The sequence below is a fragment of the Osmerus eperlanus genome, chromosome 15 (assembly GCF_963692335.1).
Source record: "Osmerus eperlanus chromosome 15, fOsmEpe2.1, whole genome shotgun sequence".
Lineage (NCBI taxonomy): Eukaryota > Metazoa > Chordata > Actinopteri > Osmeriformes > Osmeridae > Osmerus > Osmerus eperlanus.
The window spans coordinates 7109108-7135408 of NC_085032.1; the positions used below are offsets into that span (position 1 = coordinate 7109108).

Sequence of the window (26301 nt, forward strand, 5' to 3'; positions counted from 1 at the left end):
ATTCCGGAACACCGTTACCACGACTCCTATCTGTGCCCCCATCGCCATGACGACAGGAATAAAAACACTATCAAAGCCAGAAAGTCACATAACACATGCACACAAATGCACACACAACAGATAAAGAACTGGTCATCATTGCTTTGTGTCTGTTTGTCAGAGTCCTTGATTTTCTGCAGGCGTGTTGGTTCAGATCTAGTGCGGCAGAGATCATTCTGCAGGCTCATCTTTCCTGGTCCAAACCTCATGCATTAACACCGCTTCACTTCTCATGCAAGCCACTAACAGCTGACTGACTTTTTTTGTGCCTGTAGCCTTTCATTGTGTTTAGTGGAGGAGAGGATGGGGTAGACTGTGAATAGAGGGATGTACAGATGGAATGACAGAGGGATTGAGGGATGGATGGATGGAGGGAGGGATGGATTTAGGGATGGAGGGATAGAGAGGGGGTTAGGAAGGATAACAGGCTCCGGGGTGTCTGCTGTGTTTATGCTGGTTTGATGAATGTGGATCTGCTCTGTGATTTACTGCTGTCTGACTTCTGTCTAATACACAGGCGGGCACACACACACACACACACACTCTCACACACACGTTGAAACACACCCCAACCTCGTGAAGCAGCGTGGTCATCCTCTCCGAATAGCTGCTGGCTGACAGACCTGTGGCAAGAAATGTATCGTGTGTGTGTACACGTGTCTGCGCGACGCATTCTCCCAATATCAATCCAGCACAGATAAACATAAAAAAACCTAATTGGAGACATCTGTTGAAATGAACCCATGACATTATAATCTATATTAACACTGCAGGCTTTCTTCCACAGGAGCCCTCCTGGCCTCCTGTTTGTGTCAAATCTTCATCTGAGTTCTGTGGTTGAAACACACATTCCTCTCTGTCTGCTCGCTCTGTGACCTGATAGAGACTAAACTTAGACCCAGCTGTCCTGGGACACTGCTGTGTGTGTGTGTGTGTGTGTGTGTGTGTGGGGGGGGGTGCATGTCTACAATAGTATCTAAAAAAACAATGTGGAATTGTGACGTGTGATGTGTGTGCGTGTGTGTGGACGTGTGATGTGGTGGAGGGAGGGATAGAGAGAGGGGTGAAGGAGCCCCTCTCGTTCTCTCCCGTGGTATTCCACTCTGAATTATCCAGGATTCCAGGAGATGTGTGTGTGTGTGTGTGTGCGTATCCACCGTGAAATTTCTAGGATTCTGAGTGATGTGTGTGAGTATCCACACAGAATTATCCAGGATTCTGGGTGGAGTGTGTTTGAATATCCACCCTGAATTATCCAGGATTCTGGTTGGTTTAAGGACAGACTCAGAGAGACTCCAGTCTCACAGCTGCACCGAGAACTTCTAAAACCTGACACACACACTCCGACGCCACACACACAAACATCACACACACGGATGCCACAAACACCCTGAGACACCACACACACAGACACCACACACACACACACACACACTCAGATGCAAACGTGCACACGCACGCCATGTTGTTGACGCTCAGGACAGGAGGTAATTTTGATGAGAGCACAAGTATTTATTTCAAACATAAAGCATTATAATTTGTCTCAATCCTGTACACATTTTCGGTTACAAACTCTTAACTCCATTTTAAAGTGTTATTGCTATTAAATATGAACGGTAGGAAGACCGTAAGATAACCAGAATGAATAAGAACATGAAGCGATTTAAAAAAAAATAACTTTAGCTGCATGTCAGGACTATGCCTTGGGTGATCACAATGGGACAGCCGGTTGTTGAGATTGACAGCCTGTTTTTTTAACTGCCTGTGTTCAGATCTGGTCATCTCTTGTGGTGGAGGACTGGGGTAGTTTGATTGTCAGTTGGTTGGTGGTTGGATGTGACTGAAGCACACAGCTTCGTCTGGGGGGTTGGTTGTGTGTGGTTGTGGTAGCTTTCTCTGGGTTACGTTCCTGGTGCTGTCAGTGTGATTCTGTGGGCGGTCGGCGGTTGTTGTTTCAGTTCAACGGTTGTTGGTCATCCGTTGGTTTGGTGTGTGGTCTTCAGTAGCATCTTCAGCGCTGGCTGTCTGGGTCCTGGCCCGCCCCCCTCCCTGCAAGCCCCGCCCCCCAGGGAAAGACAGGAACACAGGGCTTTTTCACACGGCAGGGTTGGACTGTGCGGTGAGGAGGTGGTGGTGGTGGGGGGGGGGGGGGGCGCTGGGAGGACAAGGAGGGGGCAAGGTTATCTGTCTACTGGATCAGCAGCATACACAATGACGGCTGTCTCCCTCTTTCTCTCTCTCTCCTTCCACGCTGTCTCTTCCTAGCTGCATTCTCTCTCTTTGGTATATAACTTTCTCTCTTTTTCTCTCTCTCTCTTTTTCTCTCTCTCTCTCTCTCTCTCTCTCTCTCTCTCTCTCTCTCTCTCTCTCTCTCTCTCTCTCTCTCTCTCTCCTTCTACCCACACCTCCCACTCATGCATACATCCAGATGGTTAGGGCAGGGCACAGCTCTGTGTGTTTGTTTTGTGGTTAAGTGTCCCGCTGAAAAAGTCACAGTACAGACTGCCCCTCAGCTGCATACACACACACACACAAACACGCATGGGTGGGCGCGCACACGCATACAGTATAAATAGATCCTGACTCACCCCTCCCCTCCCTGTCCACACACAGAGGCATGAAAATGAACTCTCGTCTGACCGCAAACAAGAGGCCTGGACAGTCAACATTGCCCCCTGTGGTGTGACTGAAGAACTGCATGCCCATAATAATACAGCATATTTTCTATATATATGTATATATATACATATATACACATATACACATATATACATGTAAATGAGGGTGCCTAATGTCCCCCAGGCCACCTCGTAGCTACGCTACTGGTCTGCATGTGTGTGTTTCTGAGCACCTGAGTGTTAATCCTTGGTGACGTATCGTAGTTCACTCTTCACATTCTGCAGCTCTGATAGGTTGACAGTCGGACCAGGAAGTTTCACTCCGCCCGGCAGCACCTTCTTCTCTTCTGGCGTTGAGGGCGTGGCCTCGACCGGCTCTGGGGGGGGCTGATCAATCAATCACTCATTCAATTAATCAATCAATTAATCAACCAACCAATCGACTGGTTTAGCAATTATCCAGGCAAAAAAGGGAGCAGATGAAACCATCTGTGTGCGTGTCGGTGTGTATGTGTGTCTGGTTGTGTCTGTATCTCTGCGTACGTGTGTGTGTGTGTGTCTGTCTGTGTGTGTGTGCATGTGTGTGTCATTTATTCTGTCTTACCTCTACTGTGTCTACTGTATCCTCTCTCCTCTTGACAGGATGTCCCGCCCCCGGACGCAGAGCTCCCATTGGGATATTCAAATTAGCCTGACGGACAAGGGGAACAGTCAAACAGAAACTCAAGATCCTCCCTTTTCATTCCAGTGTGTGTGTGTGTGTGTGTGTGTGTGTGTGTGTGTGTGTGTGTGTGTGTGTGTGTGTGTGTGTGTGTGTGTGTGTGAGTGAGTGTGTATGTCTGTGGCATTTGTCCAGGGTCTTTCCACAAAAGAATTATCAAGACCACCACTTCCCAGGTGTGCTCCTGTTCAATAAAGAGCCTTTTGTTTGTATGGAAATGAACACACACACACATACACACACACACAAGCACACGCATACACAGATGCTTGCACATTAGCACTTGCCCGCATGCATGCACCAAAGCAGGAAGTGCTGAAAGCCTGTCAGGTTTGTTTGATGTGTATATTCTTTATGTACTGAACTGTCATGAACTGTAATATTGTATATTTCTACAGAGGGTGTTGTTTGTGTAACCAAAGTCTCTGGGAGCTGCAAGCGGTCTATACTGCAGTTTCACCAAATCAAGGTGATCGTCATAGAGCTATCCAGGAAGTACAGCTATTTGTTGTTGAATAGATGTGAATTCTACTCTACTTTACTCTACCAATCACCCTGATCCTTACTATATTTATAGCCTTCCCTGTTAGGCAGTGACATCACGACATCACAACCTGCTCGCTTTCAACAGCATATTTCCTCATGTGCTTGTTTGTGAAGGTTTGGTGTTGGTTCTCAAGACTTTGGCCAGCTGAAGAGGCTGGGTGTTACTGCTTCCTGCTGTTTACTTCATGGTTAGATGAGTCAATGAGCACAAAGTGAGGAGAGAGAGAGAGACAGAGAACGCCCCCTACCCACCGTCTCACACACACACACACACACATACACCAAGCAGCACACACACTGTCACACACACGGTCAAACACACACACACCATGACACACACCCACAATCACACACACACACACACCGTATTACACATACCACACTCATCCTGTGTGCACACAGAATCCCATCCTATCCCCTAGTCCACAGGAAATCCTATACTGCTATAGCACCATGTACATGGTCATGTCAGTTCATTCAAACACACTGCCTTTATCAATAAATACATATATGTTAACAAACTGAAGGTGTTCACTTATTCAATATGAGAATGAGAGAGAGTGAAGCTTGTGTCCTATATTAACTTTTACAAAAAGTTGATATACGAAAACTTTTACAAAAAGTTACAAACCCATGTGCGCACACAAACACATGCAGGTACACACACACACACACACACAAACTCAAACATACCTGTAGGGCTTTGACGTTTGTTGACGGCTTGGACATGGTTTCCTGGAGAAGTCCACTGTCCTGCAGAGGGACAACACAGATCACAAGCATGTAGCAGATGCTGTGTGTGTGTGTGTGTGTGTGTGTTGGGGGAATGTTGCTCTGTGGTTTTCAAGGCTTTGGATAGTATTTCAGTTGCTTAGCGACTTCTATAGAGAGCTTCAGGTACAGGAACTATCACCTGAATCATTTATTACAGTGCCAGGTGGAGAGAAAGAGAGAGAAGACTGAGAGAATGAGAGAGACAGTGAAAGAGAGAGAGACAGTGAAAGAGAGAGAGAGACAGTGAAATAGAGAGAGACAGTGAAAGAGAGAGAGACAGTGAAAGAGAGAGAGACAGTGAAAGAGAGAGAGAGACAGTGAAAGAGAGAGAGACAGTGAAAGAGAGAGAGACAGTGAAAGAGAGAGAGAGACAGTGAAAGAGAGAGAGACAGTGAAAGAGAGAGAGACAGTGAAAGAGAGAGAGACAGTGAAAGAGAGAGAGAGACAGTGAAAGAAAGAGAGACAGTGAAAGAGAGAGAGACAGTGAAAGAGAGAGATATAGAGACAGAAGTTGGAGTTGGATAAAGAGAGAGAAAGCAGTAAAAAGCTGTCCTGTACTCTTATACCACTATATTGTTCTTGTCATGTAATTGAACAGGTGATAGTCAGATATCTTCCACCTATGCCTCCTGTTAATAGCCCTTCGCAAAGACACACAATAACAAGAGCCCAGACCCTTTGCTGAGCCTTGTTTCAGATTCCTGAAGCCAGGGTTTGGCCTCTGGTTTCCGCAAGTGCAGTATGGAAAGCAGCTGACGTATATGAAAGCAAATAAAGTCACAATGGCTGACTAGCCCAGCGAGCTGATGTCCGGGTTTTCCTTTTCTGTTCTACCTTTCAACTTCAACCCTTTTCTTTCTCTTCTCAGCCTGCGTTCACTCCTACCTCCTTCCCTAGAGAAAAGGTAGAAGCTCTGAAAGCAGTTGTAAGTGAGTCATATTTAGATGTCTAGCTGGAGTATTGGCAGGTTGACTTCAGGTTGAGATTCAGACCAGAATAGTGGAGTGTGGATGTGTTAGTCTCTCTGGGTGCAACCTAGCTCCATGGCCAGGCTTAGTTACAGTATCCAGGAGGTTGTTTGTGTGTCAATATACAGTCAGGGCTTTGCTGTTCTAGAGCCCTGAGCAGAAAAGCAGACACCCCAATATTTATAAACACACACACACAACACGTCCACACACACACACACACACACTCACACTCATACACACACACCACAAACCACAGGGGAGATATGCAGTATTTGTTTGCCAAAAGAAAGATCCCTGAATGGTCATGGCAGGACAGCTGTCCCTAACACCTCCTCTGATCCTTATCTCTCCTTCTCTCTCTCTCTCTCTCCCTCCCTCCCTCCCTCCCTCCCTCCCTCCCTCCCTCCCTCCCTCCCTCCCTCCCTCCCTCCCTCCCTCCCTCCCTCCCTCCCTCCCTCCCTCCCTCCCTCCCTCCCTCCCTCCCTCCCTCTCTCTCTTGATCTTTCTCTCTTTTCATTCCTTATTTCTCCTTCTCTCTTTCTCCCACCCTCTCTTTTTACATCTAATTTCCCCCTCCCTATTTCCCTCCCTCTCTTTCTCTCTTTATTTCCCTCTCTCACACAACCTATCAAACAGCACACTTCACACCACCTCAACTATTCAAATGAAGACATTACATCCACATTATAAGAGGACATAGATATCTAACAGTGAAGCATGTGTTTTCTGTGTGTAGGTGTGTGTGTATGTGTGTGTGTGTGTTTTGATGTTTTTTTGTGTCATCATTAACTGATATACAGCGTGTTCTCCCTCAATAACCTTATTTGGATTATTGGTCCAGTATGTCAGTAATGTGATGTGAATGTAACAGTTCCTAAAGTCTTTTAAGTTGGGGTCTGTTAAATAACATGTCACTTGAATCACCAAAACACACCCACATACACACCCACACACGCAGACACATACACACATGGTTCCTCCACAACGCATATTTCTTACCTGTTGATGGAATAGTATCCTTTGATGATTGACTTTTGTCACACTAGTTTACCGCTCACCTCTAGCTCTCTCTCTCTTTCTCTCCCTCTCCTTCTGTGTCTACCTCTCTCTTCCTTTCTCTCTCTGTCTCTATCTCTCTCTCTCTGACTCTCTCCCCCTCCCTCTGACTGTCTTTCTCCCTCTCTGTCTCTCTACTTCTCTCTCTCTCTGTCTCTCCCAGTCACCTCTTTCCTCCCTCTCCTCACTTCTATTTTCTCTTCCTCTCTCTCTCCTCCCCCATCCTCTCTCTCCCGCTGTCTCTCTCTCTCCTCCTCTCTCCTTCCCCCATCCTCTCCCTACCTCCCCCATTCTCTCTCTACCTCCCCCTGTCTCTCTCTTTCCTCCTCTCTCCCTCCCCCTGTCTCTAAGTGGGAGATAGATTCCTCTCATATCTGGGATTTGTTCTCACTATAAATAGCAGAGAGATACAGAGGGGACCTGCTTTCTGTCCACACCAGCCTCTCTCTCTCATCTCTCTCTCTCTCTCTCTCTCTCTCTCTCTCTCTCTCTCTCTCTCTCTCTCTCTCTCTCTCTCTCTCTCTCTCTCTCTCACACACACACACACACACACAGCAACCTTCTCTCTATCTCTCTCTCTTTCACACACACACACACACACACACACACGCACACACACACACACACATACACTACAACCCCCCTCCCCCATCCCATCATGCCACCCCACATACACCCCCCCCCCCTCCAACCCCTCCCCCCCCTCATCCCCCCCGCCCACACACACACACACAGACAGGCAGGAGCCACACACCTCTCAACTCTCATTCGAACCCCTTATTCAGTCAACTTCTTAGTTATCCGCTTACAGTATACACACATGATGTACAGTCTCTTAAAGAATAACAGTCAGTTAAACACTGTCTCCGACTTTAAACAGAGAATGTTAAGACAGGACCCTCACTGGTTCAGCCCGCGAAGAGTCTTGTCTTCAGTAAAGCACTAAACAGCGTTTGGAGACATGGACAACATAAGTGACACAGTATAAACACACAGAGATTTGAGGGCACTCTCTGCTCTAGAACTACAAGCACAGACGTCGGCACCCCCGACTCTCATCTAGATGTCTCTCTTAAAACTGTGACTAAAATGGCACTGCCCTATTTCTACTCTGACACACACAGGCAGACGTACAGGCGGACATACCCACACACACACACACACGCAGTAACACACAACCTGGGGTCCTGTGATCTCAAGGGGTTAAAGGTGTGTGTAGGTGTGTGTGTGTGGTAGGTATCTTACCTCCTGGTTGTGTGTGGCTGCTCTGCCTTGCCTGGTCTCTCTACGGTCGTCCTCGGCTACCTGACCTGATTCCGCTCCTCCCGATTGGCTCGGAGACGAGAAGCTCCACCCACGACGGAACTCGATCTGGGATCAGGGTATGGGGGAATGAGAGTTGATACGTCCTGTGTGGACTCCGTCCCACATAGACCTGCTGGCCGTGGCGCGATGCACTACTTCTGGCCAGAGCGCTGTGACGAAGCACAGCTGCTGCGTGGTTAAAAGTAGTGCCCTCTGGAGGAATGGACGTCATTGGAGGTTTGGTATCCCTTTCTAAACAGCTTCTCATTAAGAGACACTGTCGTCGTGACACTTATGACTGCCTGCACGTGTAGATACACACTCAGATACGGCACAGTTGGAAGTCCTTTTTCAGGTGTGTGTGTGTAAGTGTGTCCAAGTTTGGCATGACTTTTCGAAAGAACAAGTGACGCCGTGTGTCTGAACGAGGAGGTGGGGGTGAGACGGAGGATTTCACTCACCTTTTCAAACAGAACCAGGTTCCAACCGGAAGAAGGCTCTCTCTCTCCTCCTCACCTCTCCTTCCGTTTGGGCTGGATCCGTTCGCTCTCTCGCCCCCAGCGGTGTCCCTCAGAGATACTGACACCTGCTTCGGGTCTGTGTGCAGGTCACCAACTGAGCTGCCTTTCTCGTCTACTTGATACGCCCAGCAAGGTATGCAAATACAGATCACACCCGAGCAGCCCCCACACGCCGACCTGACAGGCTCTCTCTCCTCCTCGCAACCCCATTCGACACATCGATGACAAGTGTCCTTTTCATGGCTGAACACCTTGTATTGAACGGTGTATATCATGCTGTGTTTCTTGATTGAGGCGATGACTTTACTCGGAGGCTACTTGGTGTCTCCCTCTCTTGGTGTTCTGGTGTGTGCGAGCTTGCGTGTGGGTGATGTGTTTGGGTGCGGTGTGCATGCAGGTGAGTGTCTCTGATCTCTGATAATTGCAGTCTATCAGCGATCAGATACTCTTCGTGTCTCTGTCTGTGTCTGTCGCGTGCAGCAGCTTTTGCCTGCTGACTCACTGTCAAACCACGGGGACCAGGAACTGTGTTTTGAAGACTGGAGGACAATGCAATCTCTGTAGAGAGTGTGTGTGTGATGTGTGTGTTTGGCAACTCCTTTCCTTGTGGTGGTAAGAAGCCTACCAGGTGTGTGTGTGTGTGATAACTCCCCTCTCCTTGACTCAGATACATGCTAGGGTTAATATATATATGTGATACCAAACCCATTGGCTCTTATACAGTGACGTTTCAGGTATCAACATTGCTGAGTATTGGCACTACCAGGAAACAGTAAATATTGAAACGATCCGATCACAAGCAGGTGTTTTACATAGGCCTACACTAGACCTGAACTTATTTTTATGAGCTTCCTTATAGTCAGTCGTAAAGGCAGATGTAATTTCTGTCTCTATGTATATATGGTGTTTGGATGGGACAACCTGTGTAAAAAAAATTAAACGACAGCAAAAATGTGATATTTAGCGTTTCTGAACGACAGTTACATGCTCGATCACTTTGCCTGCTTGACTATTTTTGTCTAGCGCCCATCCCGGAAATTGCAGACTGTCGCGCAGTGCTGACGCTGCCCACTTTGTCTACAACGTCCCTCCAGTACAAGACGTTTGTTAAAGAACAATGATAGCTGTCGGTCTGAACTGTATCTTCATAAAGTGAACTTTCTTTCAGGGCAGTAATGGGGGACATTTTTATCCTGTGAACAACCCCAAAAGCGATGATACCCGTCCCGTTGGTGGTTTGTGTTTTGGGGGGCTGGTGTGCTGTCTATCTTACTGACACACTGCTGAAGGTAAACCACTTCACACACGAGGGCTCATTGTTAAGTGCCAGTTCATAAGGAAAACAGAAATGCAATTTTTGATATATTCTAGTGTGCCTGATGTTAAGATTCGCTACTAAGTAATTGAAGCTGGGAGGATATTGTAGGACTACTCACGTCGAAAGCTAGTGTGCTACCTATAATGTAGCATCCTAGCAAGCTAGCATCATATGAACGAAGACAAGAATTAGATATACACAGGGTTAGGGTTGTATATCAGTGGAACAAAAGCAAGAGGGGTGTTGAAAGGGCTGTGGTAAGTAAAGTCGATACGAAGATATCGTGTGGCTCGATCCTCACTCCGTTTCCCACACAGTCCTCAGTGTCGCATCGTCATGGTTATGAAGCATGGTTGACGAGCAGAGGGCTGGCGTTGTCTCCTTTCCACCTGCGATGGCAAACCTCGCTCTTCAATCGCCTGTTTGCACGCTGTGCACGCATCAATCCCCATGTCCTGTACCTGTGGTAAGAACCTAACCCCAACAGAACTAAACCTCAAACTTTTACGTAACCCCAACATCCTTTACTTTACATTTACCCTCTCCCTCTCTCTTACCCTCCCTCCCTTTCTCTCTCTCCTTATTCCTTTGTGTACTGAGTATGTCAGTTTACCTGTGGGCCAGTATGCTGCTGTGTTGTCCCAGTCATTGGATTCTTAAGCAGCAGTTCGGTTGTGCTGATGTTGTGTGGACTTTGTGTTGTGATGCTGTGTGGGCGTTGTGTGTACGCTGTGTACAGGTTCAGCAGTGGTCTGGTGTTCGGGGTGGTGTCCATGGTGGGCTCGGTGGTGTTGCTAGGCAGAACTCTGCAGCAGACACTTGCTCAGATGACTTCGGACAACCCTCAGGGAGCCAATCAGCAAACACTACAGGTGGTGGTGAGTAAAAACGTGATGTCTGGTGTGTGTGTGCCGCGGGGGGGGGGGGGGGGGGGTGTATGTTCACTATGGTAGTGACTCTAGGTTCCGTGTGTGTGTGTGTGTGTGTGTGTGGTAACTGTAGGTACCAGGAGTGAACCTGCCTGTCAGCCAGCTTGCTTATTTCTTCTCTGCTCTGCTGCTCAGTGGAATCATACATGAGCTGGGCCACGCCGTGGCTGCTCTGAGGTGAGACACACACACATGTTCACCACACACACACACACGCATACCACACTGATACTCTTGACACACACACATGTACTCACTACACACACCCTTGCGCGCACACACACACACATACCACACTCACGCCTTTGACTCACAGATACCTACACACACCCACAGCCATGCACTTACTCACACACACACACACACACACTCACGCACACACGCACCCTCACCACGCACATGCACACACACTATGAAAAGTGAACATATCAGAGTTGCAGTTTACGGTGTGTCTACAGCGTGTGTGTGTGTGTGTGTGTGTGTGTCTGCAGGGAGCAGGTGAGGGTGAACGGGTTCGGGATGTTTGTGTTTGTGGTGTATCCTGGAGCCTTCGTGGATCTCTTCACCACCCACCTCAACCTCATCTCTCCCGCCCAGCAGCTACGCATCTTCTGTGCAGGTGAGTGGGCCCGTGCTGGAGCCTCAGGCTGGGCATGCAGCACCAGAGGGCTGACTTCAGGTCAACACCGCGTGCACCAGTCGTGCATCTGAGTGGTGTGCTGCACCTGCGGTGTTTTGTTATGTCCAGTAGAGAGCAGCAGAGCTCTACTGGGAAAATATTGGATTAATGCAATACCATTTCTTTCTTTTTCTGTCTCTCTCTGTCTCTCTCTCTCTCTAGGAGTATGGCATAACTTTGTTCTCTGCTTGGTGGCGTTGTTTTTCCTCTTCCTGTTGCCTCTGTTACTGTTTCCTGTCTACACCACTGGAATGGGAGCCCTGGTCACAGAGGTGGTGCAGGTTAGTGTGTGTTCATATTGTGTCTGTGTGTGTTCATTCTTGTTTACCTCTGTGTATATTTTCTGACCCCTATGTGTACGTTCTGACCTGTGGCTGTGCATTCTTTATTGTTCGATGTATTGTGTATGTCCTCACGTCTGTGTGTGTGTGTGTTCCCTGCCTGCTGCTCGTGTGTGTGTGTCAGGGCTCCTCAGCGGACGGGCCCCGAGGCCTGTGTGTGGGTGACCTGGTGACGGGGCTGGAGGACTGTCCTGTCAGGGGGGTGGAGGACTGGGCCTCCTGCCTGACACACCTCTCACACAACCCCCAGACCGGCTACTGTGTCCCCAGGGCCGGCCTGCAGCCCAGCTGGGCCCACGGACGAGGTACTCACTCACACACACACACACTCTCTGTCATTCACTCATTCTCATAGATAAATACACACACGTTCACATGCTCACACACACATACCCAGAAACGGTCCCAGGTCCGCGCCCACACTCACGCAGGTGTGTGTCTCCTGTCTGTCCCCAGCCTTCAAGCGTCTGGACGGCTCCATGGAGTGCTGCAGCAACAACAGCCTGACAGACCTCTGCTTCTCCTTCAGCAGCCAGCGAGACAAAGAGGTCAGAGAGGTGAGACACAGACACACACGTACTGTAGACACACACACACACATGTACTTGAGAGAGAAACCGATACACACACACACAGGCGTACAGAGACACACAGAGAGACGCACAGTACATACATAGACACGCATGTATACAGACACACACGTGCACACAGAGACACACACACACACGCAGACATACACCCAAATACACACCAGCGCACACATCAAACCCACAAGTACACAGTCACAGTCCCTTGAGTGTCTGGGGTGAGGTCAGTCATGCTGTTGTGACTGCCCAGTACTCGTGTATGCCGGTGCGTAAGATGGTGACGGGGACCCGGGCGTGCCACAGTGACGCTGACTGCCTCGCTCACTCCTCGGCGGCCAGCGTGTGTGTCACCCCCGCTCTGGAGAACCAGACCCGCTTCATCCGCGTCACACACCCTCCCAACACACACATGCTGTTCGTGGGCTACCCTCCGCACCTCCAGTACGCAGGTAAACAACGTTCTGTAGTGTGTGTGTGTGTGTGTGTGGTGTGTTCAGTGTGTGTGTTTGGAGTAAGTGTGTGTATGTGTATGCGGTTTGTTGGACCTGTGTATTATCTCCTCCTCAGTGAGTCTGACCAACTTCGTTCCTCGGTTCACCTTCATGCACCTGGACCTGCCTGTGGTTCTGGAAACCTTCTGCAAGTATCCTTCTCTGTGTGTGTTTTCATCTGCGTGTGTGTGTTGACCTGGGTGTGTGCGTTCATCTGCGTGTGTGTGAATTTGTCTGGGCAAAGTGTGTGAGTGTGTGTTTGTGTCTTACTGTGTGTGTGTGTGTGTGTACTCTTCTTGACCCCGCCCCAGCTATGTGATCTCTCTGTCTTACTGTGTGTGTTACCATGTGTATGTGTGTGTGGTCCTTGACCCAGCCCCAGGTATGTGATCTCTCTGTCCGGTGCGTTAGCTGTGGTCAACTCCGTCCCCTGCTTTGCTCTGGACGGCCAATGGATGCTGTCCGCTCTCCTGGAGGCCACCCTGGTCACCGTAGTAACGGACCGCCAGCGGAGGGAGCTGATTGGCTTCTTCCTGCTGCTGGGGGGCAGCGCCCTGCTGGCAGCCAATGTGGCGCTGGGACTGTGGATGGTCACCGCCCGGTAGCCACGGCAACAAAAGCCATGGCAACAGATGTCACAGCTGTTTTGAGATGAGAGACTACGTCTCCCAGGGTACCTTGCTCCTTGTCCATGCCAAAGAGCATTGTGGGTTTTTCCTGTGTGGAAACGCCAACCTCTGGACGAAGCTGTTTCCTCATTTGGGAGGAGACTCCAATAACCCCCCTGATGTGTGTGGTGGTCCAGAAGATTGTGGGAAATGTATTTTGCAGCTCTGCAAAATCTTACTGGAACTGAAGACTAAGGGAACAGCATGGTTCTTCCAGACACACACGCACACACATATTTTGCCAGTGCACACACATGCACAACACCCACATTCACTAGCACCCCGTAAGACTCCCATATTCCTCTTTAGCATCTCGTCACATCTGTTGAAGTCTCTTCTCTTGTCGTGTACGGGGTATGCATCTCGTCTTTATTCCTTGTAATTCTCTGCTGCTGTTCACTACTCTCTGTCCATCGTGTTGAATAAAATGGTTCGGTGTGTAGTCTTCTCCCTGTGTTTGTTAATAAGCTGATAAGAACAGACACAGTTCCTAGGGATGTGTCCTGGACATGGATGAAGACATTCTTTCTTTACGGTCCGAGCATCCTCTCTTCCTATAATACAGAGGATTACACCCAAACAGTATTGACGTGAGCGATGGTGGCGCCACCTGATGGCTAGCGGCCACCTGTCCTGTCCTGGGGAGCTGTACACCCAAACAGTATTGACGTGAGCGATGGTGGCGCCACCTGATGGCTAGCGGCCACCTGTCCTGTCCTGGGGAGCTGTGTGAGGCTGGTGATCTGACGTCACCTGGTGCTTTGATCCAGTCTGAGGCACACAGAACAGGCTCACACACACCAACAACACGCACCTCGTGGGATTGTGACAACCCTGGTATTTTGAGAGTTTTCAGGGAGTACAATTGTGCTTCCTCTCCCTCCTGCGTATATGTGCGTGAGTGTGTGAGAGAGAGATGTACACTATAATTTAGAAGGGTGTTTTCAGCACACACATTGGAGCTGGGTCTACCTCAGTTCCATCACGGAGGGGTGTCATGTGACCACAGATTAGCAAAGATACTCGTCAGCAGCTCCTGTGTTTCTCATAATTATTGTGTGAGTGTGTGTGTGTTTATAGTATGTCTCAGTGTGTGTGTGTGTATGCTCTTGTGTGTCTGTATGTGTATGTGTGTGTATATGGGGTTTTCACATTTGAATCTTTTTTGTTGTTGACACTTTTTAATGTTTTCCGCCAACTACAACTGTTCCATCCTCACTGTGTCCTAAGAATGCCATTGTTCAGAATGACCTTGTGTGTGACACCAACCACTCTGAGAGAGACCTAGCAGAGCGAGTGAATGCTTTGGAATGTGTAGTGGGAGGGTATGCATTGACGCCTGGGTCTTTAACGAGGGAACTTAGCTATTCGTGTGTGTGTGTGTGTTTGAAGATCCTGGCCCACACTGTAACGATGTGCGCGGGATGTAGCGTGTACAGATGAAGTGTGTTTGTCTTTGTGCGGTTGGGAGTGCATAGGAAGGCTGTGTGTGTATTTCCGTGCTTATCTCCTGGTAATGACAGCCTGCCGAAAACGTCCTGTAAACACGCGGAGGAGGGATGGCGGGGTGGAGGGAGGGAAGAGGAGGAGGTGTAAGACGGGCCTCGTCTACAGATGATGTATTCTCTGAGGGAGTGGGTACTTCATCAGTACACCTCCCGAATCAGGGCTATCTTTCTTAACGTGTCTCTCAAAGGAATGGGAACTGGGCAGGGCCGACACGAAACACTTTTTTTTGTTGTTGCAGGGTTTCAGATTCATTTTTTAAAGAATTGTGATGGACCCAGCGGTGCAGCGCGAGGAATCCTTGGTAGAATTATCCCTTTATTGTTTTTCAAAACAGGCACATGCCTGAGCGCACAACCAAACTGAATGAACCCCCCTCTGAGACATGGAGAATATACAAACAGGTCAAACCAATACAGACACGTGGGGGAAGACAAATGTCAAAAGCTTAAGTTATAGCATTTCTCGAACTCAACAAATACTATAACATAACTCCCCCCCCCCCCTCCTGCTCTTTTTAGGGACCTAGTACATTCCCATCCCCTCCTCCGGTGGGGATCAAAAATAATAACAGAAAGTAACATTTGGGAAAGGTTATAGAAGTGTAAAGGTCATCAATGTCCAGGCTGCTGTGAGGCATATGGTGCGGCCGTCACAAGAAAACAGGAGGCGGATCTTTTGTTCTGTTATGTTTCTAAATGATTTACAGTGTGTGCAGCGAAGTGTTCATCTCTGCCAACCAACAGACGTCTCACAAAACAAACAAAGTCCTCAAATAACCCATCGGCTAGGTACAACGCACAACAAGACATGCCTTCAAACCATCACTTTCGAAGACTGCAGGAGAAGGGTGCAGGGCATCTATTTTCTGAACAATAGAATCTGAACGTTATATGAGGACTTCAGGCTTCACAGGAAGCACAGTCTATATAAGGAAGACATGGCCGCCACCCAAACCGTAATGAGCACGTGCAGAATGGCCCCTGGCCACAGCTGGGAGATCACAGAGTGTTGGTGTGACAGTCTTTACCTCCCCCTATCTCTCTCGCTTTGTTGCTTGCTGGCTTTGTTGCTCTGTTTCTTCTTTGCTTCTTCTCTCTCTCCGCATCACACTCCTCTACCTATGCCCCCCCCCTCTACACTCTCTTTGTGATTTACTTCCTGCTTTCTGTTGTGATTGTGATTTCTATTGTGGAGGCCCACGTGTAAGTCTGTGCCTGTGTTCCACTAATTCTGTTCTGCTCTGTCAGATCTGATAAAGGCCAAGAACAGGACACACTGGGGTTCTGAACATGAGATTAGACACACACACACATGCTCACAAACACACACAGTCGCACAGGCTCACACAGCAAGATATCCCCATAATAAGGTCTGTTAACGATGTGTTTTGGTCTGACGCTACACAGAGCTGTATCCAGACGGAAAACGCACACGCAAACAAGCACACACACACAAACAGATACACATCAGTGTCTGGTTGAAATCATCGTTTACAGTTTAATAGACGACACTCGCACAGACAGGACTGTTTGCTAATAAGTATAGAAGTCTGTCCTTGCTGAAAAGGGACAGAGGGAGGGATGAGGGAGGGAGGGAGCAGGGACAGGTTGAAAGAAGGAGAGAGGGAGGAGCAGCTTGAAAAGGGGGATCGTTAGAAAAGTTGGCGGGGCCACAGTTGGTTGAGGAGAAAGAGTAATGATCAAGAGACAGAGTTAACTGCTGGCTCAAGTACAGAGAGAGTAAGAGAGAGAGAGAGTAAGAGAGAGAGAGAGAGAGAGAGAGACAGGGAAGAGGAAAGACAAGCAGTTCTTTTGAGAGTGCTTCAGTGAAGGAGCTGAAGAGACTCAGGCAGGATTAGAAGGAGGCGTGTAGGCAAGAGGTCGCGTGCACAGGTGTTCCACTTACATTAGATCTGTGTGTGCGTGTGTGTGAGATATCACATTAGTGCCATCAGTAAAGTGTGTGTGTGTGTGTCGATTGTCATGGAGCTTGAGCGTCTTGGGGGTGGGGGGGTCAAGCCTGAGGGGGCAAACGGACGTCTTCTGAAACCAGCTCTGGCTGTGTGTGTGTGTCTCTGCGCCGCTCTGCTCCTCGCTGTCATCCTGGGTGAGTACACACACACACACACACACACACGTGCGTACTTCCACAGATTAACTTTTGGACTCTCATGTCTGTATAGAGTTGTGAGCGATGGACGCGGTATTTAGAGTATCAGGTCGTAACCCGTACGAAATACGTGATTCATATACAGCATCTGGTTCACAGGGATGATCACACTGTGTTTCACACTGATTTTCTATTCCGTTCCTACCGTGTGTGTGTTCTATTTTTGGCTCAGATAGTGTGACAGACATTAGTTCACACTCATAAACAGGGTCCCCTAATATACATTAGGTTTGAGAGTTTTTCCTTGTCTTCCTTGGGGGTTTAGGTTGGTTTAGGTGTAGTTCCATGAGTGTATGTGAAGCCCATTGCTTGCAAAATACAAATACATTTTGTTTTGACTTGATTTTGAGTCAGTGCGAGGAAAGTGTGCATTCTGAATCTGTGTAGTGTGTATGTGTGTGTGTGTGTTTGTGTTTACAGGCCTGTATGTGTGAGAATTGGGGCTGGGGGTGGCATGTCTGTTCCACTATTCCATGAGGAACGGACTGGGACTGTATTGTTTTTGAGGGAAGCTAACATTTTTGTGGTAATATTGAAGTGTAATTAAGTTTTTCCTGTATATTTGCTGACAGACAGACACACGCACACACATACATATATACACACACACACACACAAGCACACACATGCTTCCAGTACTCTCTCTAACCATGAGGAACCAACTGAAGAATTTCAAGTGGTTTCTCTGATTGCCTTTGTATTTTTACCAAGCTGTGTGTGTTTGTGTTTTTACGAGGCTGTAAGTGATCTAAAGTGTGTGTGCGTAAGAGAGAGAGTGAAAGAGAGAGAGAGAGAGAGAGCTTATATTTGTAGCCTGTTCGGTATGTTTGGTAGGTCAGCATTCTCAATGACACTGGAACTTCAGACAGCTGATAGTGTGTGTGTGTGCATGTTGGTGTGTGTGTATGTGTGTGAGAGAGAGAGATATTAAGCTTGGGTCAGGGACTATGAGGGGTTGTTCTCGGTCAGACGTCACAGCAGGACAGGGTCAGTGGTGTTTCTAGGAGTGGGAATAAACATACACACAGACACACACACGCAGGCACACACACACACAGACACACGCCTGTTGAAGCTTCCACTCCTCATTCACAATGACATCCAATACCTCTGCAAGCAGAATCAACACTTTATTCTGAATTTGAGATGGTAGAACTGGTTCTTTGGAGACCGAGGATGATGTGACAAAAAGTAGAATAATTCTGGCTGACTGGATCCCTGGAGATTAGGTTTCTGCTCTGTTGAACTAAGCCACTAAAACTAGAGGCCAGCTGTGTGTCAGCAAATTCTCGGAATCTTTCCAGCTAAAATTAGGATGCATAGGTACCATATTTAATGTTGTTGCTTACCTTTCACCTTCACCCTAACCTTTCCCCTTACTCTAACAACCCAACCCTCACCCTAACATTCACCCCATCCCTGTGACACCCAAACATCCTAATACCCTTAGTCTGACACCTTAACACCATAACACAGTAACACAGAAACCTTGGAGATCCATCTCCCCTCAGTCACATGATGAGTTTCATGTGTTGCTTTATCTGTCGTTGAACCTTCATGGTGCCTCCTCCTCTTCCTCAGTTTCCCAGAGAAACGTTGCAGACGAGGATCTGTGTCTGACCCCACAATGCATCGAAGCAGGTGACACACACACACACACACACACACACACACACTGACACATGCACTGGGCTAAGAATCACACGCTATTCCGCTGTCCCACAATATATGTAAATAATCTAGGAATTTCATATATATGTCTGTGTCTGTCTACCTGTCTGTCTATCTGTCTGTCTCTCTCTCTCACTGTCTACCCAACTACCTACCTACCCACCCACCCACCCACCCACTACCCACCCACCCACCCACCCGTCTGTCTGTGTACCTTTGTCACTGTCTACCCACCTACCTACCTACCTACCTGTGTTTCTTTCTGTCTGTCTGTCTGTCTGTCTGTCTGTCTGTCTACTTGCCTCTTTGTCTGTCTACCTGCCTACCCCCCTCCCCAGCGGGCTCCATCCTCAGTAAGATGGACCGGTCCGTGTCCCCCTGTGAGGACTTCTATGGTTTCTCCTGTGGGGGCTGGCTCAAGGACAACCCTATCCCCGAAGACTCCTCCTCCTACGGCATCTACCCTTGGCTCCGTCAGCACGTCGACATCAGGCTCAAAGGTGTGTGTTTGTTTTGTAAAGATCTCCCCCTCCACACACACAGACACACACAGTCTGAGTGTAGCTGTGTTTGTTCCAGAGTTACTGGAGGCACCGTCAGAGGCCAGTGAGCTGGAGGCAGTGAGCAAGGCCAAGGTTCTCTACCGGTCCTGTATGAACGAGGGTGAGTCACACACAGACACACACACACATAGACACAGGCTCAGGCACATTAACACCTACAAGAACACTCTCTCCTTCCCTCCCTCTCTCTCTTTCTACTTTCTCTCCCTCTCTTTCTCTCTCTCCCTATCTCACTCTCTCTACTTTCTCTTTCCCCTCTCTCATTTCCCACGTTTCTCTCTTCCTACCTCCATCTCTATCTCTACCTCCACCAACACACGCACACACACACCAGTCCTGTGTAGTGAAGTGTGGTCTGGTCCAAGGTCTGGTTAGGCATTTTTCTGTTTTCTTTCCAAACCTTTCTGACATTTGTTATCTCTGCGCTGAGACAAGCAGGGCCAGGGGTGTATAACTGTCAGGACCATTCTCCCTAATGGATTACATTTAGGTCAACCCTGTGTGTGTGTGTGTGTGTGTCTGTCTCTGTGTGGGTGCGTGTGTGTGTTTGGGTTTTATGTGTGTGCATGCAGCCGAGTTAGAGCAGGTTGATGCCACTCCTTTGCTGAAGGAACTTCAAATCCCAGAGTTCCGCTGGCCAGTTGTGGGGGAGGGGCTAGGGGGGGAGTGGCAGTGGTTACCAGAGCAATGGGACCTCCTGAAGACATTGGCCGAGATCAGAAACCAGCACAGCAAGAGTATTTTAATTCGCCTGTACGTCGCCCCCGACGACAAAAACTCCTCCTACTACATCATCAAGGTGAGTGTGTGTGTCTGCGTGTCTGTCCGTGTGTGTTTGTGTCTGCGTGTCTGTCCGTGTGTGTTTGTGTCTGCGTGTCTGTCCGTGTGTGTTTGTGTCTGTGTGTCTGTCCGTGTGTGTGTGTGTGTGTGTGTGTGCGTGCGTGACTTCCTCTCACCCCTCACCTTTCCATCTATCTCTTGTGCAGTTGGACCAGGCCTCTCTGTCTCTCTCCTCCAGAGAGGACTACATCACGAACTCCTCCTCGGCACAGGAAGTAGGTCTCTCTCTCTCTCTCTCTCTCTCTCTCTCTCTCTCTCTCTCTCTCTCTCTCTCTCTCTGTCTCTCTCTCTCTATCTGCAAATTTAGACTATGAATATATACAAAGCTGTTTGTGTGCATCAAAGCTGAGTGTGTGTGTGTGTGTATGTGTGTGTGTGTGTGTGCAGTACCGTGCTGCCTTGCTGAGCCTGATGGTAGATGTAGCTGTGATGCTGGGAGCCAGACAGGAGACAGCAGAGCCTCAGATGAGAGATGCTCTTGCCTTTGAGGTCAAACTTGCTAAAGTCCCCGTCTCTTATAACTTTAACTATGTTGGAGACTGTAACGTGGAAGGTTTTTTGGTTCTAATGTTTTGTTCTGTGCAGATTCTGATTCCCTATGAAAACCGCACCAGTGAGAACATGTACAACAGATACACACTCTCCCGCCTGCAACGCAGCATCCCTCAGGTAACACACACTCACACACTCACTGACACACACACACGATTCATGCCATACAAACAACTCCTCTCCCACTCACCCTCTCTCTTTGTCTCTCCCTCTCTCCCCCACCCTCTCCCTTTCTCTCTCACTCTCCACACTTTTCTTCCCTCTCACCCTCCTCCCTCCCTGTCTCTCTCTCCCCCCCTCCCCTCTCTCTCTCTCTCTCTCTCTCTCTCTCTCTCTCTCTCTCTCTCTCTCTCTCTCTCTCTCTCTCTCTCTCTCTCTCCCCTCTCTCTCTCCCTCCCCCCCCCTCTCTGCCCTATTTCTCTCTCTCTCCCCCCCCCCTCTCTCTCTCTCTCCCCCCTCTCTCTCCCCCACTCTCTCCCCCCCCCCCCCTCTCTCTCTCTCTCTCCCTCCTCTCTCTCTCACACTCTCTCTCTCTCCCCCCCTCTCTCTCTCCCTCCCTCTCTAGTTTTCCTGGCTGTCCTTCATAACGGCCGTGACAGAGTCCAAGGCAGATCTGTCAGTGTCGTCATCTGAGCCTGTCATTGTCCGTGCCCCTCTCTACCTGAAGGAGCTGTTCAAACTGATCAATACCACCGAGCCCAGGTACACACACATACACACACACACACACGTAGACACACACACACACGTAGATACACACACACAGAAAGACACGCACACACTTGCAACTCTCACACTTACAATGGGGGATTGTATCTAATTATAAAAGCGTTATTAATTCATGACCCCATCTCCTCACCTTTCTCCCTCTCTCTCTCTCCGCTCTCTCTCTCTCTCTCTCTCTCTCTCTCTCTCTCTCTCTCTCTCTCTCTCTCTCTCTCTCTCTCTCTCTCTCTCTCTCTCTCATCCTCTCTCTCTCTCTCTCTCTCTCTCTCTCTCTCTCTCTCTCTCTCCAGGACTGTAGCTAATTACGTCATTTGGAGAACAGTTTTTTCTAGGATCACCACTCTCAGCCGACGCTTTCTCTATCGCTACCTGGACTTTGCAAGGGTTGGTACACTCACAGACACACACAGACACACACACACACTCACAACCAAATAAACACACACACGGACCCCCCCCACACACACACAAACCACAAGCCCACAGACACTGTACACACACATACAGAAACACAACCTCCTCTCTCTCCCTCCTCCAGGTCACCACAGGAACAACCTCTCTGACGCCGCGCTGGGACAAGTGTGTGAACTACGTAGAGAACACTCTTGTTTACTCCACAGGCCGCCTCTTCATCAACACACACTTCCAGGAGGACAAGAAACACATGGTGTGTGACTGCAGACCGAAAAAGAAAAACAAGACGAGAAAATAATGCAGTGTTTTTACTGGTGGTTTTACTGAGTCAGTGTCTTCAGAATAAAGTAACTGAAATTGGTTTCTGCGTGTGTGTGTGGTGTGTGCGTGAGTGCGGTCTGTGTGTGTGTGTGTGTGTGTGGGTCAGATGGAGGAGCTGATAGATGGGATTCGCTGGGCCTTCATTGACATGCTGGAGAAAGAGAATGAGTGGATGGATGCAAAGACAAAGAAGAGAGCTACTGAGAAGGTACCTGATTTGTCCATCCATCCATCTATCCAGGCATCCCTCCCTCCATTCATCCGTCCATTCATTCTATTCATTCATCTATCTTCTAAAATCCTTTACTTCAAAATGATCTCCTTGTGTCTTTATATCTGTGTCTCTTTTTTTGTCTCTGTCCTCTCTCACCTCTCTCACCTCTCTCTCTCTCTCTCTCTCTCTCTCTCTCTCTCTCTCTCTCTCTCTCTCTCTCTCTCTCCAGGCTCATTCAGTGCTGGCCAAAGTGGGCTATCCTGAGTTTATTTTGAATGACACCTACCTGAATGAGGACATTAAAGAGGTAGGTCTGGAATGTCTCTTTATCTTAATGGGTCATGCCAATCAAGACTGCCTTTTCACATGTTGATGAACGTGTGTGTGTGTGCGTGCTTGTGTGTGTGTTTGGCGTCCAGCTCCACTTTTATGAGAACGACTACTTTGGAAATGTCATGCAGACGCTCAAGTTCATCGCCCAATCAGATCTGGGCTGGCTTCGGAAGCCCGTTCCTCGTACTGAGTGAGTTACCACGGCAACCCACCCAGACCTCAGCCCTTGGCTTCTTTTTGTGTTGATTTCCTGTTTTATGATGGCACGCCCTGTGTGCGTTTAAGGTGGTTCACCAATCCCACGACAGTCAACGCCTTCTACAGCTCCTCAACCAATCAAATCAGTAAGACTTGTGACTAACAGCCAATGAGACGGCCAGATGGCTGACTAAGACAGAGAGCTACAGTTCAGATTTCAGGATCCGTGACCTCTGACCCCTTCATGGTTCTGTGTTCTGTCTGTTCCTCCCAGGGTTCCCTGCTGGTGAACTGCAGAAACCTTTCTTCTGGGGGCGAGAATATCCTCGGTGAGAGAAACATACACTACCGACACACACACTGCATCAAGCTTGGATTTTAAACCGATGTAGAGTATTTGAACACAACTGAACTGTGTGTGTGTGTGTGTCCAGGTCTCTGAGCTATGGGGCCATTGGGGTGATAGTAGGACATGAGCTGACACATGGCTTTGACAACAATGGTGAGTTATTACAGTGGCTGTGTTATTACAGTGGCTGTGTTATTACAGTGGCTGTGTTATTGCAGTGGCTGTGTTATTACAGTGGCTGTGTTATTACAGTGGAGTTATTACAGTGGCTGTGTTATTACAGTGGAGTTATTACAGTGGCTGTGTTATTACAGTGGAGTTATTACAGTGGCTGTGTTATTACAGTGGAGTTATTACAGTGGCTGTGTTATTACAGTGGCTGTGTTATTACAGTGGAGTTATTACAGTGGCTGTGTTATTACAGTGGCTGTGTTATTACAGTGGCTGTGTTATTACAGTGGCTGTGTTATTACAGTGGCTCCAAAGGACATCCGTCACACTTTGTTTATGGGATTGATCTTTCACTGTCCCATGCTGTGTCTGTGAGTATGAGCGCGTATTTGTGCGTTCATACGTGTGTTTGTGTATTCATATGTGTCTGTGTGTGTGTATGTGCAGGCCGTAAGTATGATAAAGATGGTAACCTGGACCAGTGGTGGACCAACTCCTCCATAGTAGCATTCAATGAGAAAACCCAGTGCATGATCGACCAATATAACGGCTACCACTGGGAGGAGGCGGGGCTAAACGTAAGGACACACCCACTGGGTACTCAATAGCCACATGTGTGTGTACAGTTGGATAGCACTACAAGTCCACACAGTTTGTGTGTGTCTGTGTGCATGGTTGGAAACCCCTTGTTCACAGTCATGATGAGGCTCCTTCATTATGATGTGTCTGCAGGTGCGGGGGAAGAGGACTCTGGCAGAGAACATTGCTGACAATGGAGGGATAAGAGAGGCTTTCAGGGTATCTCTCCATCTCTCTCGTCATCTCTCTCTCTCCACCTCTCTCTCTCTCCATCTCTCTCATCATCTCTCTCTCCCCCTCTCTCTCCATCTTTCCCCATCTCTCTCTTTGTCTATCTCTCTCTTTATCTCTCTCTTTGTCTCTCTCTCTCTCTCTGTATCTCAGTTTCCATCTCTTCATCTCTGTCTCTCTCTCCCTGTCTCTCCCGTCATCTCTCTCTCCATCTCTCGGGAGAGCTCAGCATGGTCAACCCGTCTCTAAAAGGGTGCTAAAATGACGTGTGTGTTTGTGTACAGGCCTACAGGAAGTGGGTAAAACAGAGCAGGGGGGGCATGGAGGAGCCTCTGTTGCCAGGAGTCGGACTGAACAACAACCAACTGTTTTTCTTGAGCTACTCACATGTAGGCTACAACAACAAGTATTTATAAAAAGGATTCAAATGAGTATGCTGTTTTAAATAGCATCTGTTTGTGTGTGTTTGTGTGTGTGTAGGTGCGCTGTAACTCATACAGACCTGAAGCTGCGAGGGACCAGATCCAGAGTGGAGCCCACAGCCCTCCCAAATACAGGTGACACACACACATTCACACACATACATGCACACGCCAACACACACACACCAGACATGCTTTCTCACCATGACCTTCTCTGTCGCAGGGTCGTCGGGGGCGATGAGTAACTATGAGGAGTTCCGCCGAGCGTTCAACTGCCCTGATTCGTCAGCCATGAGTCGAGGGGCGGAGTCTTGTCGGGTGTGGTAGCCAGCGGTCGCCCCCTGACTGACCAGGGGGAACACAACCAGACCATGAACCACAGTAGGACCAGCTATCAGAACGCTAGTATTCAAGCTGTGGTCAACCTCAGACAACTGACCCTCCAGCTATACAATCACTGACTCTTCTTTCGTAAAGCTGTTTATGTTTTAATTTAGACTATTGAAGTATGAGTCTGTCTAATGTGTGTGTGTGTGTGTGTGTGTATGTGTGTGTGGTTGTGTGTGTTCGCTTGCTTGTTAACAAGATTTCCTGCTTTCTGTTGCTCTAAGGGTGGCTGTCAGTTGGCTCCAGTTCTGCGTTGATTCTGTGTTTCTTGGTTCTACATGTCTTATCCTTAATTACCTTTTGTATTGGTTATAATTTGATGAATTGGTTATAATTTGATGATGATTTTGATGTGTTTCTGTTATAATGGTTATCTACTGTATGATGATGCTTGTTTACAGTGTGGCTGTGTGGCTGTGTGAGCGTGCGAGTGTCAGACAGAGAAAGAGAGAGAGGGAGGGGGGGAGGGGAAGAGAAAACTGTTGTGTGTTGGTAATAAAATATATCTGATTCAGAAGTGCTGTCAGAGTTACTGTTAACTTGCTTGAATATCATGGATATTATGATCTATTATCCTGAGTGAAGGAGAGAGAGAGAGAGAGAGAGAGAGAGGAGATAGAGAGAGAGAGAGAGAGAGAGAGAGAGAGAGAGAGAGAGAGAGAGAGAGAGAGAGAGAGAGAGAGAGAGAGAGAGAGAGAGAGAGAGAGAGAGAGAGAGAGAGAGAGAGAGAGAGAGAGAGAGAGAAAATGATACAGAAAAGGAGGGAGGGAGACAGAGCAAGAGAGAGAGAGAGAGAGAGAGAGAAAATGAGACAGAGAGGGAGGGAAAGAGAAGGAGAGAGAGAGAGCAAGAGAGAGAGAACAATTCGACGTGCCTGTGAGTGCAACGTTATTTGTTTGATCTTCCTAAGAAGTCAAAAATGAGACAACCTATTACCCCCCCCCCACCACACACACACACACTCTCTCCTACTCCCCCCTCGCTGCATGTCTCTCTCTAAGTACCAGTAGAGTAACAACCTGAGGTTCACATTCAGTTATGTCTGCAGTTCCCATGGCAACTTACAGTGTGTCTAGAAAAGCATTTAA

General features: G+C 48.4%; 3 protein-coding genes across 4 annotated transcripts; 2 read left to right on the forward strand and 1 right to left on the reverse strand.

The window, feature by feature from the left end:
* Positions 1 to 1527: 1527 nt before the first annotated feature.
* smpx (small muscle protein X-linked) lies at positions 1528 to 8158 on the reverse strand. Of its 2 annotated transcripts, none has more exons than XM_062479532.1 (5): positions 7971 to 8158; positions 4618 to 4677; positions 3262 to 3348; positions 2891 to 3044; positions 1528 to 2088 (listed from the first exon to the last, which is right to left on the reverse strand). In XM_062479532.1, the coding sequence occupies exons 2-4, from the start codon at positions 4651 to 4653 to the stop codon at positions 2898 to 2900; spliced, it is 270 nt and encodes an 89-aa protein (XP_062335516.1). In that variant the 5' UTR covers positions 4654 to 4677; positions 7971 to 8158; the 3' UTR covers positions 1528 to 2088; positions 2891 to 2897. The 2 variants fall into 2 exon arrangements, with proteins under 2 accessions (XP_062335516.1, XP_062335515.1); XM_062479531.1 differs by lacking the exon at positions 7971 to 8158 and adding an exon at positions 6669 to 6865.
* Positions 8159 to 9589: 1431 nt separating this feature from the next.
* mbtps2 (membrane-bound transcription factor peptidase, site 2) lies at positions 9590 to 14006 on the forward strand. Its single transcript, XM_062479530.1, has 11 exons — positions 9590 to 9840; positions 10187 to 10335; positions 10609 to 10747; positions 10872 to 10975; positions 11290 to 11417; positions 11640 to 11758; positions 11943 to 12123; positions 12275 to 12375; positions 12656 to 12854; positions 12973 to 13048; positions 13279 to 14006. The coding sequence occupies exons 1-11, from the start codon at positions 9766 to 9768 to the stop codon at positions 13499 to 13501; spliced, it is 1494 nt and encodes a 497-aa protein (XP_062335514.1). The 5' UTR covers positions 9590 to 9765; the 3' UTR covers positions 13502 to 14006.
* Positions 14007 to 16811: 2805 nt separating this feature from the next.
* Positions 16812 to 25671, forward strand: phex (phosphate regulating endopeptidase homolog, X-linked). Its single transcript, XM_062480083.1, has 22 exons — positions 16812 to 17179; positions 18824 to 18883; positions 19252 to 19413; positions 19493 to 19576; positions 20049 to 20275; positions 20463 to 20531; positions 20704 to 20820; positions 20902 to 20985; positions 21434 to 21570; positions 21885 to 21978; positions 22133 to 22261; positions 22436 to 22537; positions 22773 to 22850; positions 22963 to 23066; positions 23162 to 23220; positions 23349 to 23403; positions 23509 to 23576; positions 24042 to 24172; positions 24327 to 24392; positions 24689 to 24793; positions 24885 to 24961; positions 25050 to 25671. Exons 1-22 carry the CDS (start codon positions 17056 to 17058, stop codon positions 25069 to 25071), a joined length of 2154 nt encoding a protein of 717 aa, XP_062336067.1. The 5' UTR covers positions 16812 to 17055; the 3' UTR covers positions 25072 to 25671.
* The last annotated feature ends 630 nt before the right edge of the window (positions 25672 to 26301 follow it).